Genomic DNA, 18,411 nt, shown 5'->3' with positions numbered 1-18,411 from the left:
TCCCTTAATAACCTAGAAGATGTTCGAATATACAAAGAAGGGGGGAAAAAAGCTTTTAGAATTCAGTTATTTAAGATTAAATCAGTATACAGCCATTAATGAGCAGAAATAAGAGAACGGAATAAAATGAACTATCACATAAAAATGTTAACAATGGTTATTTCTGTGTGATAGGATTACATATTGTCTCTCCTACTTTATAATTTTCACATAATCTTTCTGCAATAAAATAAAATGGAAAACTTAAGAAGCTGAAGCAGGAGGACAGTCTCAAAAAAAAAAAAAAACAAAACAAAAAAAAAAAAAACAAAGCAGGACTGGGTAAGATATAGCTCAGAGATAGACAGCCTGCTTAGAAGGCACGAGGCCCTAAATTCAGCCCCCAGTACCAAGAAATAGAAATGAAAAGTCCTAAGTTCAATTCCTAGCAATACTCTGCCCCCCACACAAAAATGTTCTTGGGGCTGAGAACATAAGTGGTAGAAGCATTTGCCTAGCACATTTAAGGTTCAAATCCAAGCACTCACATAACAGCATTTAAAACTTTAATTTGGAGGCTGGAGAGATGGCTCAGAAGCTAAAAGCACTGGCTTCTCTTCCAACAGACCCTGGTTCAATTCCCAGCATCTATGCGGCAACTCACAACTGTCTGTAACTCCAGTTTCAGGAGATCCAACACTCTCACACAGATATACATACAAACAAAATAGCAATGTGCATAAAAAAAAAAACGGAATCATCAGAAAATAGCTTTACTTATAGTTTAAAATTTTGAAAGGCTTTTCTGTTAAAAAATATTAACTAAAAATAACTTACCCTCCAAATTGTATTTCCTTTGAATATATCAACTTTTCTTTGAAATGCTCAGAGCAAAATACATTCATTTAAAAATATCTATAGGTATTAGCATAATATAAAAAAATTATGTCAGACATAATAGCACAAGCTTGTAAACTTAGTACTCAGGAGACTTAACCATGAGTTAAGAGGCCAGCCTGAGTTAAAAATTGGGGCCTTGTCTCTGAAAAACACAAAAACTCATATAAGCCTCATATAAAATTATCTCATAGAAATTAATGAAAATTATTTTACTGTTCATATAAAACAAACATTAAACCACCCAACAGTAGTGCCCTTTAACCAAGACCTTCAATGAATATAATTATAGCTCAATTTAATTTAACAATTATCCAAGGTCCTTATTAACCACATCAATGTCTAATTAATAATATAAATACAAGCACAGGAACACCCTTTTGATTCAGTAGAGCTTGACGTTTCCATAGCTACAAAAGTATGTCTCACTTCACTAATGTAGCTTTTCTTCTTTCCGGCTCACTGCCACAGTTCTGTGACATTTATTAGATAACAGCAATCCTCCTGCTATTATAAATATAAACATTTGCATTCTACAAATCAACAAAATGAATCAACCACAAGATGGTGAAAAACATTACTTTATCCCATCTAAATGAGGCTAATATACCTACTCATAGATTTTTCATGAAGACATCTATCTGGCTTCTCAAACTTTAGTTCTGATTATCAAGTATGTAGTACAGGAACCAAGGCTCATGCCTGCAGCCCCAGAAGTGAGAAGGCAAGACTCAGGAGGACCAAAAGCTTAAAGTCATCCTCATAAATAGTGAATCTGAGATCAGCCTGAGCTACCTGAAACTAAGTCTCAAAAGAAAGAGAGAAAGAAAGAAAGAAAGAAAGAAAGAAAGAAAGGAAGGAAGGAAGGAAGGAAGGAAGGAAGGAAGGAAGGAAGGATGGATGGATGGATGGATGGATGGATGGATGGATGGATCAGCATGTCTCAAAGCTTAAAGATTATGAACATTTTTATGGTAAAAAATATGTATTAAATTTATATTATCAGCCATTTTTAAGTGCACAATTCAATGGCATTAAGTAACTCACACTAATATGCAAATGTAACTTTTAGCTATACTTTGTCTCTTTTTGTTTGGTTTGTTTCACTTTATGGTTTCTGTTTGTTTTGGTTTTCTGGGGCAAGATCTCTGGTAGCCCAGCCTACCCCTAAATTCACTATGTATCCAAAGCTAACCTTGAATTTCTGACCCTCTTTCTGTGTCCACCTCCTAAGTGCTGGATTTATACACATAAGCCATTACTGGCTTACTTTGTATGTTTTCAAAGTTAATAAACACTGTGGGAAGAATCAAAATTTCCTTTATTTTAGGGTGAATAATACTCTACTATTCTCTCATGGAACATACTTTGTTTAGCCCTTACATGTATTCACAGATATCAGTTGTTTCCATCTTTATTTTCAATTTTGAGCCAGTCTCGTTGTGTAGTACAGATTGGCTTCAAACTCATATTCATTTTCTAGCTACTGAGATTACAGGTTATGTGCTACTCCTGCCAGGCCTTCTGTGTGAGTGAATGAACTAGAGGCTCGTGTCTGCTTGACAGGCACTCTACCACTGAGCTACATTCCCATCCTTTTCATCCTTTACCTATTATAAATTTTAGCTATTATTTTAATCCCTGTTCTCATATATGTAACCACAAGTAGAATAGATGAATTGTCTGAGAATGATGCTTAACCTGTTGAACTGTAGGTTGTACATAGCAGCTGCATCAGTCTACATTCCCACACTCTAATGTGTGCAGTGATATAATTCATATACGATACAAATTTACCTATTTAGGGGGATTTTTTATTAGTCACTTTATTCATTTACATTTCAAATGATATCCCCCTTTCTAGTTACCTTTCAAATGATATCTCCCTTCCCAGTTACCCCTCCACCAACTCTCCCATCCTATCCTCCTTGACCCCACTTTGCCTCTATGAGGGTGCTCCTCCACCTATTCACCCATTCCTGCCTCACCCCTCTAGCATCCCCCTATGCTGGTGCATCAAGCCTCCCTCCCCTCCCATTGATGTCAGATAAGGCCATCCTCTGCTACATATGTATCTGGAGTCCTGGGTTTCCTCCATATGTACTCTTTGGTTGGTGGTTTAGTCCCTGGGAGCTCTGGGTGGTTCAGTTAGCTGATATTGTTCTTCTTATGGGGTTACAATCCCCTTCAGCTCCTTCATTCCTTCCCCTACCTCTTCCATTGGGATCCCCGGGCTCAGCGATGGTTGGCTGTTAAATATCTGCATCTGTATTGTCAGGTGCTGGTAGAAACTCTTAGGGAACAGCCATATCAGCAATAGTGTAGGGGTTTGGTGTCTACATATGGGATGGATCCCTAGGTAGGGTGGTCTCTGGATGGCCTTTCCTTCAGTCTCTGTTCAATTTTTTTGTCCCTGTCTTTCCTAGACAGGAACATTTCTGGGTTAAAAATTTTGAGATGCATGGGTGGCCCCATCCCTCTACTGTGAGGACGTGCCTATCTACTGGAGGTGGTTTCTACAGGTTGGATCTCCCCTTTGTTGGGTATTTCAGCTAAAGTCATCACCATTGGCTCCTGAAGCCTCTCACTTCCCTGGAGTCTGGGACTTTCTAATGGCTATCCCAGTTCCCCATGCTCCTTTGCTGCATGTTTCTATTTAATTTCCTGATCCTCTGAACGTCTCTTCTGTCCTGGTCTACAAAACAAGTTCTAGGACAGCCAGAGTTACACAGAGAAACCCTGTCTTGAAAAACAAAAAAACAAAACAAAACAAAAAGATGTATTCTTACTTCACATGTATGAGTGTTTTGCCTACACGCTTGCACTACACGTGTACTTGGTACCCCTGGAGGCCAGAAGAGGGTCTCAAATGCCCTTAACTGGAGTTACAGATGGTAGTGAGCTGCCTTGTCAGTGCTGGGAAACAAACCCAAGTCTTCTGAAAGAGCAGCCAGTGAGTGCTCTTAACCACTAAGACACCTCTCCAGCCCAACATGTTTAACTTTTTGAGGAAATAGCCAAATTCCTCCTACCTCAATCTCCTGTGTAACTGGGACTACAAGTATGTACCACAATGCTTGGCTCATCTTTTTGATCACAGCCATCCTTGGAAGTAAAAGTTGTTTCTGGTGGTTTAAATTATTTCCCAATGTTAATGATGCAGAACATCTCACATGTATGTATTAATTATTAATAACATTATTAAAATCAGAATGCTCTTTTTTTTAAGTATAGAATAGAGTTTATTCAGGATATGGGGAAGGGAGTTAAGAGGGTACTAGGGGCAGAGAAAGGCAGAGAGAGAGAAAGTAAAAAGTAGAGGCTGGCCATGAGTATGTGGAGAGAGAGGGGGGAGGGAGGAAGGGAATGGGGACAAAGGGAGAAGAGGGGAAAAGCAAGAGCATCAGTATGCTCTTAAATATAAGTAGTTTATTAATACTAAAGCCAGCGTGTCCCTAAATAAAAAGTGCACTGACTAGTACCAGTAGGATTTTGCTTTACTATATAGAAATAGTTGCCCTAATCAACGAAATAAACAGTCAGACTTTACTCATTCCGTATTGATAAACGCTTGCTTCATTTGACTGACATTTTATTTTTAAAAGGATTAATTCCTAGGGTGCAGCTCAGTGGTAGAGTATATACTGAGCATTCAAACATGAGGACTTTGGTTCAATATGAAGCAACATAAAATATCAAGTAAGTTTCTTCAGGTTACTTTCTTACTTCCATACATGTATTCTGTGGCACACCTGCCCACATATATAAACAATTAGTTAATGTAAATAGAAACAACATAGTCCAAGACTTCTCGCCATTACCCATTGTAAAGAACAGCAACTTGCTAGCTTAAGCCTACATTTGGTTTACAGCCACTGCCACAGGGCACACTTAAACATGTCCTATCTTATTAATTTTAGAGATGACTGTAATGAAACTTTAAATTTTTTTTTTTTTTTTTTTTTAAGATTTATTTATTTGTAAGTACATTGTAGCTGTCTTCAGACCAGAAGAGGGCATCAGATCTCACCACAGATGGCTGGAGCCACCATGTGGTTGCTGGGATTTGAACTCAGGACCTCTGAAGAGCAGCCAGTGCCTTAACCACTGAGCCATCTCTCCAGCCCGTAATGAAACTTTAAGACAAACATACTTGTGTAATAAAGCCTCTATGGACAGGCATGGGAGTGCATTCCTTTAATTCTAGCACTTGGGAGGCAGAGGCAGTTAGATCTCAGTGAATTAAGGCAAGGCTGTTGAGTACCAAGATAGCCATAGCTATGTAGAGACCCTGTCTCAAAATAAATAGACAGATAGGTAGATTGATACATAGATAGACATTCATAGATGAATCAAATTTCTATTTTCTTCAAAATCAGAATTTTCTACATACAGTTAAGCAAAAGACTTTAAGTACACATGTAAGGAGCCAAAGAACTGGAGTTGGGATTTAGCTCAGTGGTAGAGCCGCCTGGGAAGGAAGGCCCCAAGGGTCTGATCCCCAGCTCCAAAAAAAAAAAAAAAAAAAAAAAAAAAAAAAAACTAGGAGCCAAAGAACTCAGATTCTGTGCTGAAAATTTAGGCTAGTTGGTACAATGTGTGCTTAGCTTGCATGGGGCTCTGAGTTTGTTCCCCAGCACTACATAAAAGTAGCTGGGGTTGGGGGAGAAGCCTATAACCCCAGAACTTGGGAGGTAGAGACAAGAGAATGAGAGTTAGTTCAAAGTCATCTTCAACTACATAACAAGTTCAAATCAAACCTGGACTATAAGATATCCTGCTTCAAACAAAAACCCTTCATACTGTTTTACCTTTATGAAAAGGAGAAGTAACTTAGCTCCAAAGAGAGTACCCTAAATGAAATAGTGAAGAAAACCGCTGTGATTTCCCTCAGGTGGGTTCTCAGGGCCACACTAGCGTTAGAACTGAAATATTCTAATAGAGTTCAGAGAACTTTCAGGAAGGTTCAGGAAACAAATAAAAGACCCAGCAAACCCAGCAAGAGAAAGAACTAATTTTTGAGGCTTCTATTCTGTTGCCCATCTCTTCTCAATTTCATTTTGTCTCTGACACATACCAGCAGAAATAAGAAGCAGCAAAAACAGATCCTATGATGCTGTCAAAGTTCTGCCAAAGAAATCGAGTGCCCTGGCTCAGCAAGACTAACAGCTTGGTGATGTGGGCTCCATCCCTGGAACCCAAGGTGGAAAGAGAGTCAACTCCAGAAAATTGTATCCCAGTCTCCATGAGCAATGCATCCATACACTTCGTACACGAAGACAATAATAAAATTAAAGTGAAACAGAGAGGGGGGGGCAGATAGAGACAGAGACAGACAGACAGACAGAGAGAACTCAAGTGCCTTAAGCATCTCCCATTCCTGAATGTCTCTATAGGAGATAGCTTCTGCTTATTTCCCTTCCTACTTTTCACTCCTAAGCCTGACTTCTATTTTTCATACATCCCTACCTTTCTTATTCTATTATTTCCCATTCTACTATATAACTAGGAAAACCTCATTGTTTGTTTATTTATTTATTTTTGTTTGTTTGTTTTTTGAGACAGGGTTGCTCTCCACAGCCCTGGCTGTCCTGGAACTCTATAGACAAGCTGATATCAAACTTACAGAGATCCTCTCGTCTCAGCCTCCCAAGTGCTGGGATCAAAGGTGTGGGCCATCACACCCACCTTTACCTCTTTCTTAATCTGTTTACTTTCATTTCTTAGGTGTTTGTTTGTACTGAGCATTAAACCTACAGCCTTAAAAACACTGTACTAATGGTATACTCCCAGCTCATCTCTCAAGACTCTTTTTTTTTTTTTTTTTTCCCAGAGCTGGGGACCGAACCCAGGGCCCTAGCAAGTGCTCTACCACTGAGCTAAATCCCCAACCCCATCTCTCAGACTTTTATTTGAGACAATGTCTCATGAAGTTGTTTAGGTTGGCCTTGTTACTTAACATCTCAACTTCTATAAGCCACTAGTCCATTGGGATTCAGCACTCAAAAGGATGAGACAGGAAGACCAAAAGTTCAAAGATAATCTTGGCTATGAGACCATGTCTCCAAAAAGAAAGGCTGGAGTAGAAACCTCAGTAGTTAAGAGTACTACTGGCTGTTCTTCCAGAAAACTCAGGTTCAATTCCCAGCAACCATATGGTGGCTAACAGCCATCTCTAACTCCAGCTCCAGAGGAGGATCCAATACCCTCCTCTGGCTGCTTCATGCACTACATGTATGTGATGAACAAGACATTCATGCAGGCAAAACACCCATTCATATAAGATAAAAACAAATTAAATCTAAAAAGAAATTTTATAGAGAGAAATAAATGAACATGAGTGGGTTTGGTGGCTAGGGAATTGGCTCTACAAGAAGAGTGCTTTTTATGTAAGCATAAAGACCTAAGTTTAAAGACCTAGCACCCACTTAAAAAATTACCTGTGTGTATAATCTCAGCACAGAGAGGCCTAGCCAAACTAGTTAATTTTAGGTTCAGTGAAAGTAGGGATAGACTGACTTCTGGACTTTATACAGAGATACACACATGCATGCATACATACACATACATGCACACACACAGAGAAAGAATTCAGTGAATCATGGGGCCAGCAAATGGCTTAGCAGGTAAAGGCACTTGCCACCAAACCTGTCAACTTGATGTGATTCCCTAGAATCACATGGTAGAGAGCCAAGAACTGATTTATGAAAACTGTTCTCTGAACCCCACATAGGTACTATAGAACACATGCCTACACAATATAAAATAAGTAAATGTTTTTAAAAAATTCAGTGGTAAGCTGTTAACATGCAGCACTCTGCAGAGATTTATGCTCAACAATTTTTTTCTCACCATATTTTTTAATACAATTTCACACTCTGCAGCCTGGAGCCCACTAGCTTTGTTTCCATCTCTGCAACCTTCCTGCCTCACCCACCTTGCCTGCTTGGACTGCAATTTTAGTGCAGATTACAAGATACTTATACACCAGAATCAACAGCCTCCTAATAGTCCATCTTGCAAAGACAGCAAAGGAGAATCAAAAGAATGAAGTGAACTAGAATATACATTTCTTAGAATAAAACAGAGTATTTCAAAAATTAATAAAAAGCTGGGTGGTGGCAGCTCATGCCTCTAAGCATTTCAAGACAGAGGCAGGTAAATCTCTGTGTGTTCAAGGCAAGACTTGAACTCTGTGCTACAGAGTCAGTTCCTGGACAGCCAAGGCCATACAGAGAAACCTTGTCTGGAAAAATCAAACCAAAACAAAATCATTAACACAAGAAGCCAACGCTGGTAGAGTATACCTTTAAGGCCAGCACTCAGGAGGCAGAAGCAGGCCAGTATCTTGAGTTCAAAGCCAGTTTGGTCTACATAGTAAATTCCAGGCCAGCCAAGACTACATGGTAAAACCCTATTTTAGGGCCGGAGAGATGGCTCAGTGGTTAAGAGCACTGACTGCTCTTCCAGAGGTCCTGAGTTCAATTCCCAGCAACCACAAAGTGGCTCAGAACCATCTGTAACGGGATCCCATGCCCTCCTCTGGTGTGTCTGAAGACAGCTACAGTGTACTCATATATAATAAATGAATAAATCTTTAAAAAAACAAAAACAACCCCCCCATTTTAAAAAAAAACAACAAAGAAGGAAGAAGAAGAGGAAGAAGAGGAGGGGGAAAGGAAGGAAGAGGAAGAAAGAGGAGTAAGAAAGTAAAAAAGAGGGGGAAGAAGAAAAAAAGAGAAAAGAAAAGTCGCCATGAGGTTGGAGCTAGCTCGGCAGCTGGAAGTACTGGCTGTTCTTCCAAAGGAGCAGAGTTTGTATCCACAACACATGTACCTCACATGGCTCACGATTAACTCTAACTCTAGCTCCAGGAGATGTGATGCCCTCTTCTGGTCTCCTTAGGGACCCACGAGTACATCTGCTTACTCGTGCACACTTAAGTAAAAATGTTTTAAAAATAAATAAAACCTTGGAGTTGGAGAGAAGGCTCTGAGGATAAGAGCACTTGCTCTTCCTGCAGAGGGCTGGGTTGGATTCCTCATGCTGCCCGCATCCTGCCTGTGAGAGTACTACACACACCATGTGGAAACTCAGGCAAGACAATCATACACATTGTTATCTTTTATGTTACTAATAAACAAAACCTTTTAAAAAGGAAGAACTCACCGTAATGTTGAAGTATTTATATATGAAATGATTACAATATTTGGCATTTATTTTAAAATAACCCACTTATTTTAAAGTACATTTGGGAAATAGAAGGTAAAAAGAAGACACTGAAAACTGTTAAAGCCTGGCAACGGGCATACAAGACCTGGCATTCTGTTGTCTCTGCTTTTATACATTATTTAAGATATATTTCTCACAGGCCAAGATAGCTCTATAGGTAAAGGTACCTGTCACAAGGCCAGACGAGTTAAATTAAAATTTCATATAGTGGAGAGAATTACCTACAATTGTCCTCTATGGCAGTGCATGTATATACGTGTACATACACAAATAAATGTAAAGTTTCTAAATTAAAAGTTAAAGTTGGGTTGGGGATTTAGCTCAGTGGTAGAGCGCTTACCTAGCAAGCGGAAGGCCCTGGGTTCGGGCCCCAGCCCCGAAAAAAAGAAAAAAAAAAAAAAAAAAAGAAAAAGATGATAAAAAAAAAAAAAAAAAAAGATGATTAAAAAAAAAGTTAAAGTTAACGATGGGCAATATAAATGTTAAATATTGTTTAAAATATTAAACAATCAAATTCATGATGTATTGAGTCAAAAATCCAATATATATAGCTGTTAATGAAATATTATCTGTAAAAGGGTGATCTTTCTAAGATATCTTCTCAACTGAAGTTAAAAATTAACACATAGGTACATGCATGTAATATGCATATTAAATGGTTGTATTTCTATAAACTCATTAAAAATATCTCTTAAGGTTGGACAGTGATCAGGTGGCAGCAGCAGCAACGGCAGGCACAGTGGCAGCAACCCTAGCATTTGGAAGGCAGAGACAGAACTCTCTGAGTTCCAGGCCAGCCTGGTCTATGGCATGAATTCTAAAACAGCCAGGGCTACAGAGAGAAACCTGTCTCAAAAACAAAACAAAACAAAAAACAAAAAAACAAAAAAGCCTACCTCCTTAAATAATTAACACATTTTTCCTTTTTTCATCTTGCCTTATAATCTGATTATGATATTCCCCAGGAAAGATAGAACAGTGCAGACATATATGGTCTCATATCATCATAAACAATAAGAACAAAACCTAAAAATCTCCCTCAATAAGAAATACTTGAGGGTTGGGATTTAGCTCAGTGGTAGAGCGCTTGCCTAGGAAGCACAAGGCCCTGTTGATCCCCAGCTCAAAAAAAAAAAGAACCAAAAAAAAAAAAAAAAAAAAAAAGAAATACTTCTACATGCCTTTAATCCAGCACTTGGGAGACAGAGGCTGGTGGATCTCTATGAATTTGAGGTCAGCTTAGTCTACAGAGTGAGTTCTAGGACAACAGGGGCCACCTAGTGAGATTGTCTCAAACAGAACAAAACAAAATAGCCACAAACAGCAATAACAAAAATATTAGTCTTGAAAAACAAAAATAAAAAAAACTTCTAAAAATGCCTCTTCTATTTGGATTGTACTTTTTAAAAAAGTATCGTCATACTAATATATATTCTCTCTCTCTCTCTCTCTCTCTCTCTCTCTCTCTGTACAAATATAACTGGTAAATGTTTGAGGATGTTTTATATGTTCTAAATCATATTGCTAAAACAATATAGCTGATGCTAAAGTTAAAAAAAAATAACTTTTAGGGGACTGGAGAGATGACTCAGTAGTTAAGAGCACTGGCTACTCTTCTCGAGGACCTAAGCTTGATTCCCAGTACATACATGACAACTTAAGCTTGATTCCCAGTACATACATGACAGCTCATAACCATCTGTAACTCCAGTCTCTGAGGATCCAACACAGATCTTTCTGGGCTCTGTGAGCACAAGATACACACATGCTACACAGACATATAGGCAAGCAGAACACTCACACACTCAAAAATAAACCTCAAAAACAAAAAAAACCCTTACATTTATAAAATACCTTCTTAAATAGCACATTTTCAGTATCTTTCTACTTCCTGATAATCTGATTATGATACCCCCCTGCCAAGGCTCAGTTGCCCCATTCTTGAAAACCCCAGGTTAAATCCCCAATACTGCTGGGCATTGTAGCACACCCCTAAATCTCAGCATTCAAAGAGGAGGCAGGCAGATCTATGTTCCAGACCAGTTTGGTATATAAGGAGTTCCAGGTCAGAGATGCACAGTAAAACCCTGTCTCAAAACCCAAAAATACGTAAATAAGTAAATCCCTTATCTGCCCAATAATATAGTAATAAATAAATAAAGCCAAACACTGTAACTAGGCATTTTAATACACATTAGCTCATTAAGGAGATACCTACTTTTGTAGAAACAATAATGAAGTTTAGAATAGTAAAATCACTTGCCTCAGGTCACAGCACTGAAGAAGTTGCTAAACTGGTATTCAAACCTAAGCTGAATTACAACACCCACTTCCTCCACTGTATCTACAGGTCTACCTACCTCTAAGGGAGAAAAAAAAGCTATATTGAAGTCCTATGAAAATATTTAAAGCCTTTTCCAAAGAGATCATAAAGTACTTGTTATGTCACTGGATACATATATTTCACAGTAGCGCTTGGCTTTGTGTAAGGAGTACTGACTATAACACAGAAAGCATTGTTTCTGCTGATGTTGCTGAACTTTCCCCCCACGCCTCTTACTTTCAGCTTGTTTCTCAGCTCTATACAATGGAGAAATTAAATGACTATCCTTGATAACTAATACCAAGTCCCTAAAACTCAAAATGTAAAGTCTAAAAAATAAATCTATCGAAACAATGCAGAATTAAAATATTTATTACAATGAAAAAATGGTTTGTTTGTTTTTTTTTAAGCAATTGTCAGCTATTTAAGGTACATGTCCTATTAACTTTCCCAGAACTTTCCTGGGGCCTTTTTTTTTCTAAGCACCATTCCTATATGTAACTTTTCTTATCCTTACATATAATGAAATAGAAATAACATCAATACTTGGTAAATACATTATATATTGTTTTGAAATTTACAACATCCAAAAGTTTTCTGTTTGGAATTTTCAAACTAAGTATGTGTTTGGTGTCACTGCTGTATTTATTAATTTATCATCCTTATGTTTCAATCTTTTCAAATTTAGTTTGTGTTTAAGAACAATTTAACGGAAATACTATAAAGTAGAACACCCAACACATAATTTTAAATGACCCTAAGGGGTTTTCCCAAGGCCTCTCAAAGCAGATACAACGGCCTACAAGCAATTCAAGCACAGCAATGAAATCCACTGAAACATTTAGCTGCTCTAAAAGAAGGATCAGGCTCCTTAGCAAAAAACCTACATTGTGTGAGTCTGCAAAGTTTCCCACTTTCCCACTTCCACTTCATCAGAGAGAGCCTTTGCACACTAACACAATATGCTGTACAATGCCACTTTGCTGACCTTCCAATAGTCCAGCTCTATGAAAATTCTGTGATGGGTGTAACTTCAGAGAATCTGAAAAACACAAAAAGCATTAAGTACTTTTTATGCTGAATGAGAAAAAATGCCAAGGATAGCATACATCTCTTACATAACTATTATGTATTTTTAAGAGCCTAAGCCCATATTAGTTTAGTCTGTTCTCTGCAAAAGGAAGGTTGGGCTGCTTCTACACTGGTCTCTAAAGCTAAACTTAGATTTTGATAAAGCATTTGTTTCATGGAAAATTATCTGATGATTACTGCCCAAATGGTATTACTGTCTTGACTATTTTTAGCATCCAATTGTGCATTAGCCCTATTCTAAGGATCATCTCTTGATATTTTCTCTTCCTTATGACACTTCAAACTTCAATATTTCTAAACTTCAGGTAATATCTGAAAAACGTCTACAGGATAGTGACTGCCATCTAAAGTCATCAAAGCAACAGACAATGGCCTAACAGTTACTAAATAGGACTCTGTGTACAAATTCAAAAGTCTATAAAGTCTGGCACCTTCCAGGGTAAACCATATCCCTCTGATTCACTTAATATAAATACACTAATGCCAGGCTGAAGTCCTCCTCCACCCCGAAGAGATGAAATTTTCTGGTAAAACCAAAAATAGGAGAAATGATGGATTTCTCGGGGAAAGGGTTCACCATGATATAGTTTTAAAAAATATAAAAGAACGGTCTTTTGCCTTCTCTCGCTGGTATAAGAAGTAGCAATGAGCACAGATGGGGGTGTTTTTGATTTGATACCCCTTGCAAAGGAAACCTGTTCTGACACATTCTTGTGGTGTCCAGTATAGGAATTTAACCCCAGCAGAGATCACCTCAAGTATTAATGTTTTAGATGCTGGGAATCCCCTGCAGGCCTTGGCCAAAGTAGTTTTTAATGGGAATCTCTGTTCATTGCCTTCTCTCTGCACGAAGCTCTTGAACAGCAAAGAAGAGAATTTTTCTTAAAGGGCAGGACTGAGCCTGGTACTCCAGGGAGAGGTATACAAGTAATCCAGGGAGGGCATCCCTATCTTTGTAAAAAAAAAAAGGAGAAGTAATTAGAATGTCACGGAGGTGGAAAGAGAGAAAGAAGATCGGGGCCTTTTCCAGGCAAGAAGATGACGAGGAAAGGAAGAACGCCTGGCCGAGGGGGGCCGTCCCGACATGGGGAGGGAGTGGACTAGGCCGGGGAGGGGGGGGGGTAGGACGACCGCGCACAAACAAGACCAAAGGGAGAAAAAAATGGTGACCCTGAGCTCGGAAGCCCCTTGGGGCCACGCAGCCCGGCGTGGGGCAACTTTGCCAAGGAGGAGAGTCGGGGGGACATGAGCCGCGGCGCCCCGACCCCCCCGGGCGGCTCCAGGAGCGGGACCAGTGGGGTGATTCCCTTGCCGGGGGAGGACTGGACCGGCAGTCCGCCGAGGGTGGTGGAGTCCGGATCCGCCGACCGGCAGGTTGCGAACCTCTGGGGCCGCAGAGGACTCGGGGGAGCGAGGAACCTGAGCCCCCTGCCACCCTGCGCTGCGCTGGGGAGGGGGCGCCGCTCCGCAGCTCCGAGATCATCTCTGGCCCTCGCGGCCGGCCCAGGACTCTCGTGAGGGGCAACCTCGCCAGAACCCGGCCCCGACGGGGACCCCCCGGGACTCGGCGCGCTCGCGCTCCCCGCCCCCACGCCCCACCCCCCACCCCCCATCTGACTCACCTCGCGAGTACAGGGACTTGGGCGATTCCAGGTCTAGGTCCGCGCTGAGCAATGAGATGAAGTCCGAGGGCATCGCAGCTCGACCCAGCCCGGCCCGAGGGCAGCGGGAGGGGGGGAGCGGCGGTGGCGGCGGCACCTCCTCTCCGGGATCCGCGGGCACCGAACCGGGGGCGGTGAGACGAGGGCGGCAGCCGCTGCCTCCTCCTCCTCCTCGAGGGCAGTCACTTCCCACCCGGCCGAGCGACGAGAAGGGCTTCGGAGTGGAGAACAGCTCTGCGGAGTGGAAAACTGACTCTCCGTGAGTCCACAGAGAAGAAGGTTCGGACGGGGAAGGGGAGAGGGAGAGCCAACCGGTCCGTTTCGGGCTTCTCCTCAGCGAACACTGACGGCCGCCGCCACCGCCGCCGCCGCTGACAGGAATCTGAGCCCCGCCCCCTCGTGAGGCACTGCGCACGCGCGGAGGGGGGAGGTCCGGGAGCCCGGAAGAGCCTGGTGGCCGACGGAGGGCGGACAGGCGCGCCACAGAACAGCATCAACAAGGGCTTCGCTTCCTGCCGTCGCTGCCGCGGCTGCTGCTGATCCCGGGCTGGGAAAGGGCCCCGCCAGCAGGGAGGGAGGAGGGAGGCGGCCTGGCTTCTGGGGCCCTGAGAAGGGAAAAGAGTTTTGCCACGACCTGGTGGCGGCGAGCCTGAGGCGGCCGGCCCTACACCGTGCTGTACTTAGGAGGACACAGACCCTGGGGGACCTAGATGTCTGCAAGGAGCGGCAAAGACCTCCAGAGACTTGCAGCCATCGAAGCCCGCACGCTTGAGCTCGCACAGGGGAATAGAGTTCCATGGCTTGGACAGCAACCCAGCCCTTCGGGGATTTTCATAGCAGTTTCTGCAGTGAGCTGGCCAAGGACTATCAGACTCACTTTTTAATTAACAAAGGGCAAACCATGCTCTAATATCCCCCACCAACCCCCCACCAGGAGTTACTGAGTTTTGTTTGTGAATTTTTTTGTTGTTCTTGTTCGTGTTTTTTGTTTATTTTTGTTGGCCCTCTCTGGCTTGGAGCTCACTACGTAGATCAGGCTGGCCTCAGACTCAGAGATGTGCTTGCCAGGTTACCCACACCACATTCATGGCAACTGTATTTATTTATTTAGACACGAGATTTTGTGATGTAGGTCTAGCTGGCCTGCAATTCACCAGGTAGATTTAGATTGGCCTCAAATTTAGGACAATTCCCCTGACTCAGCCTTCCGAATGCTGGGATTACAGGAGCATACCACCATGCCTGGCTTTAATTTTTTTATTTTACATATAATGATGTTTCTGATAATGAATGCCCGAATTTACTCCGGAGTGGAAAACAAAAGACAATTTGAAAATTGGATCATGTGCATCCACCTGGCTCTGTGTGTGTGTGTGTGTGTGTGTGTGTGTGTGTGTGTGTGTGTGTGTGAGAGAGAGAGAGAGAGAGAGAGAGAGAGAGAGAAGCAAACATATTCTTCCAAACAGGTTTTCATTTTGCACTGTACTAAAGGAGAATGGAGGAAAAACATGTAAATGAGTTTTTTTGGCTGCTCTGTTCATGGGGGCTAAAAGTTTCCGTTGCAAAAACAAATCCTCACCTACACCACAGACTGTTTCCTGACTCTAATAGACTTCTGGGAAATTTTTAATCGAGTTATTAAAATATCAATTGGAGCACAGGGTGTGCATCTTGGAAAATAATTTTTAATTTTAAGTGGGATTTTTGATGCCAGCAGCCACATGGGCAGTGTTTTTGAGGTATTCGGGATGCCTTGATTTATAGTAATGGGTCTACAAAGCTAGTCACGAATCCTAAAACCCTGCGGATTTATAAATCTTTCACAAAGTTTTGACTCTGTAAATTTGGGCACTTCACCTGGACTCAGAATGCTGGTATTGGGGAAGAGTCTCTGAGCAAGAGAGGCCCCAGTGCAGGCATCCCTGGGGTGGGCCCTTGACAGAGCTTAACCTGCAGACCTAGAATTTACATCTGTGTCATCAGCAGCCACCTATCCTTTCATCTGAACATCTGATACAGGTTGCCCAATCATCTTCAGCGAATTCTTAATGGTAATTAACAACGAACCCTGTGAGCATTTTCATCTGTCCAAGGGAAGAAAGGTTTTTAGAGCCACCCCAAGACATAGCAGAGCAAAACAGGAAACTACCCTCAAATTTCTATGGCCACTGTACTCTGTTGTAACAAGTCCCAAGGGAAGTCCCTTCATAACTGCTAAGAGTCCTCCTCATTTGATAAGAGAAGATTCAAGCCTCCTATTGCCCAACTACACTAAGGACAATTGAAATCCTATAGCTTTGAGTTGGAGTACAACACTGGTTGGTGACCTAGCCCTTCCATTAGTCACTACATAATACATGAAGAGGAAATTACAGTGTACCAGGCTGAGCCTTGGTACTGAGGAAGCGGGGCGAGTGGCTGAGCATATTCCTTTCGCCAAACCTATGAAATTGAAACACACTTAGGGTCTAGGAAATCCCCTTTCTGACCCTACTTAACAAGTCAAGAAGGGACAAGGCCTCTTCCCCTTTCCCTCAGCTCTTCTCTGACCTTTACTGAATTTTTCCATTATGCTTTCTTGTTGATCAGATTTCCTCTGCTTAGAGAATAGCAAAAAGAAGAGGGATCCTCCAAAGCGTGACTAAGTGTGACTTGGCTTTGACAGTTAATTCTCAAGACTGACATTCTATAGGCCCAGCACCTACCACTCCAGCAGGCCCTGCATTAAATTCCCCCTCCCTCTCCCTCCCCCTCCGCTTCGCTTCCCCCTCCCTCTCTGTGTAAAATTTTGACTCAGAGTCTCTCTGTTGCCTAGGTTGGCCTACCATTCAGTATGTAGATCAGGTTATCCTCAAACATCCAGTGATCCTCCTGTCTCAGCCTCTGATTGCTGAGATTATACACATGAGCCACCATGCACAGCAAACATTTGCTATAAGGAAATGAATGAAAATCCACTGCCCCACCTTCCACAGAAACATCCTTCAGAGAACTGTTTCAATTGAATCTTTAGATTGTATGTACTACTGTATGCTCATAAACCTAGTGTGGGCAGATGTGCCCTGGTGCACATTTTGAGTCAGAGGAAAACTTTGCGAGATGACTTCTCTCCTTCTACCTTTACATTGAGTTTCAAGGATCATTGAGCATCTCACCGGCCCTGAAAAACTATTTAGAAGGAGAATTTTTTTTTTATGTCCATGATTTGCAGCAACATAGAAACCTAGATTTACACCAAACATGCTGGCCCATATACAGCATAAACACCTAAAGCAAGAGAATCAGCGTGAACTGGAGGTTACGTTTGGATTACAGTTTGAGACCTTGCCTCAAAGAACAACAAAAAGCAAGCAAACAAACAAAAAAACTAGATTTTCATTTTATTCTTTTCAAACTCCGTGACTTAATGAGCCAAGATTGGTGACTCACGCCTGTAATGAATGCTAAGCAAGAACATGGACAAGTTTTCAAAGATGGCTCGGGCTATGCAGTGAGTTCGAGGCCAGCCTGAGCTATGTAAAGAGATTCTGTCTCAAAAGCAAAACAACGAAAGGCTCCTGTGGCTCAGTAAAGTGTTTGCCCGGCATGGATGAAGCCCTGGTTTCAGTTGCCAGCTCTACAAACACTTAAGTGATGATAGGTTAGTGTCACGACCTCAGTAGAGGCAAGAAGAGCAGAGGTTCGAGATCACCCTTGGTTATGTGCCCGGTGTGACACTAACCTAGAATTCAGGAGCTCCAGTCACAAGTGAGTAAGTAGATATGACCTGAATGCAGGGTACGGGTCTGTAACCCCAACACTCAGGAGGTGAAAGCAGGAGAATCAAGTACATGGGACCCTGTATCAAGAAGAAGGGGGGTTGCATGAGAAGGAGGAAGAGGAGGAGGAGGAAGAAGAGGAAGAGAAGGGAGAAAGAAAGAAAAAAGAAAGAAGGAAGAGGAGGAGGAGAAGACAAAAACCCAGTTAGATATGGAGGTATATGCTGTCACCCCAATGCTTGGGAGACAAGACCCAATGCTTGGGAGTTCAAGACCACACTGAGCTACATGAAACCGTGCTTCACTACAAATCAAAAGCAGCTTGATGAAATGGTTTATACATTTGACCCCCTATACTTGAGAGGTAAGGCAAGCAGATCTCTGTGAGTTCTAAGCCAGCCAAGACTATGTATTGAGACCTTCTTTCCCCTCCCCCCAAAAAACCCCCTTTTTTTGATCATTATATACT

General features: G+C 41.7%; 1 protein-coding gene across 1 annotated transcript in view; it reads right to left on the bottom strand.

Moving 5' to 3' along the window:
- Nucleotides 1-14,567, bottom strand: part of Nfat5 (nuclear factor of activated T cells 5) — an 81,187-nt gene extending 66,620 nt beyond the window's left edge. The window contains exons 1-2 of the mRNA XM_032888079.1: nt 14,146-14,567; nt 12,420-12,473 (exon numbers count right to left, since the gene is read on the bottom strand). Coding sequence (XP_032743970.1) covers nt 12,420-12,473; nt 14,146-14,218 — 127 coding nt within the window. The 5' untranslated portion in view covers nt 14,219-14,567. The remainder of the gene's footprint in view (nt 1-12,419; nt 12,474-14,145) is intronic.
- Between the last annotated feature and the right edge of the window lie 3,844 nt (nt 14,568-18,411).

This window comes from Rattus rattus, chromosome 17 (assembly GCF_011064425.1).
Source record: "Rattus rattus isolate New Zealand chromosome 17, Rrattus_CSIRO_v1, whole genome shotgun sequence".
NCBI lineage: Eukaryota > Metazoa > Chordata > Mammalia > Rodentia > Muridae > Rattus > Rattus rattus.
This window is presented reverse-complemented; position numbering and strand designations above follow the sequence as displayed.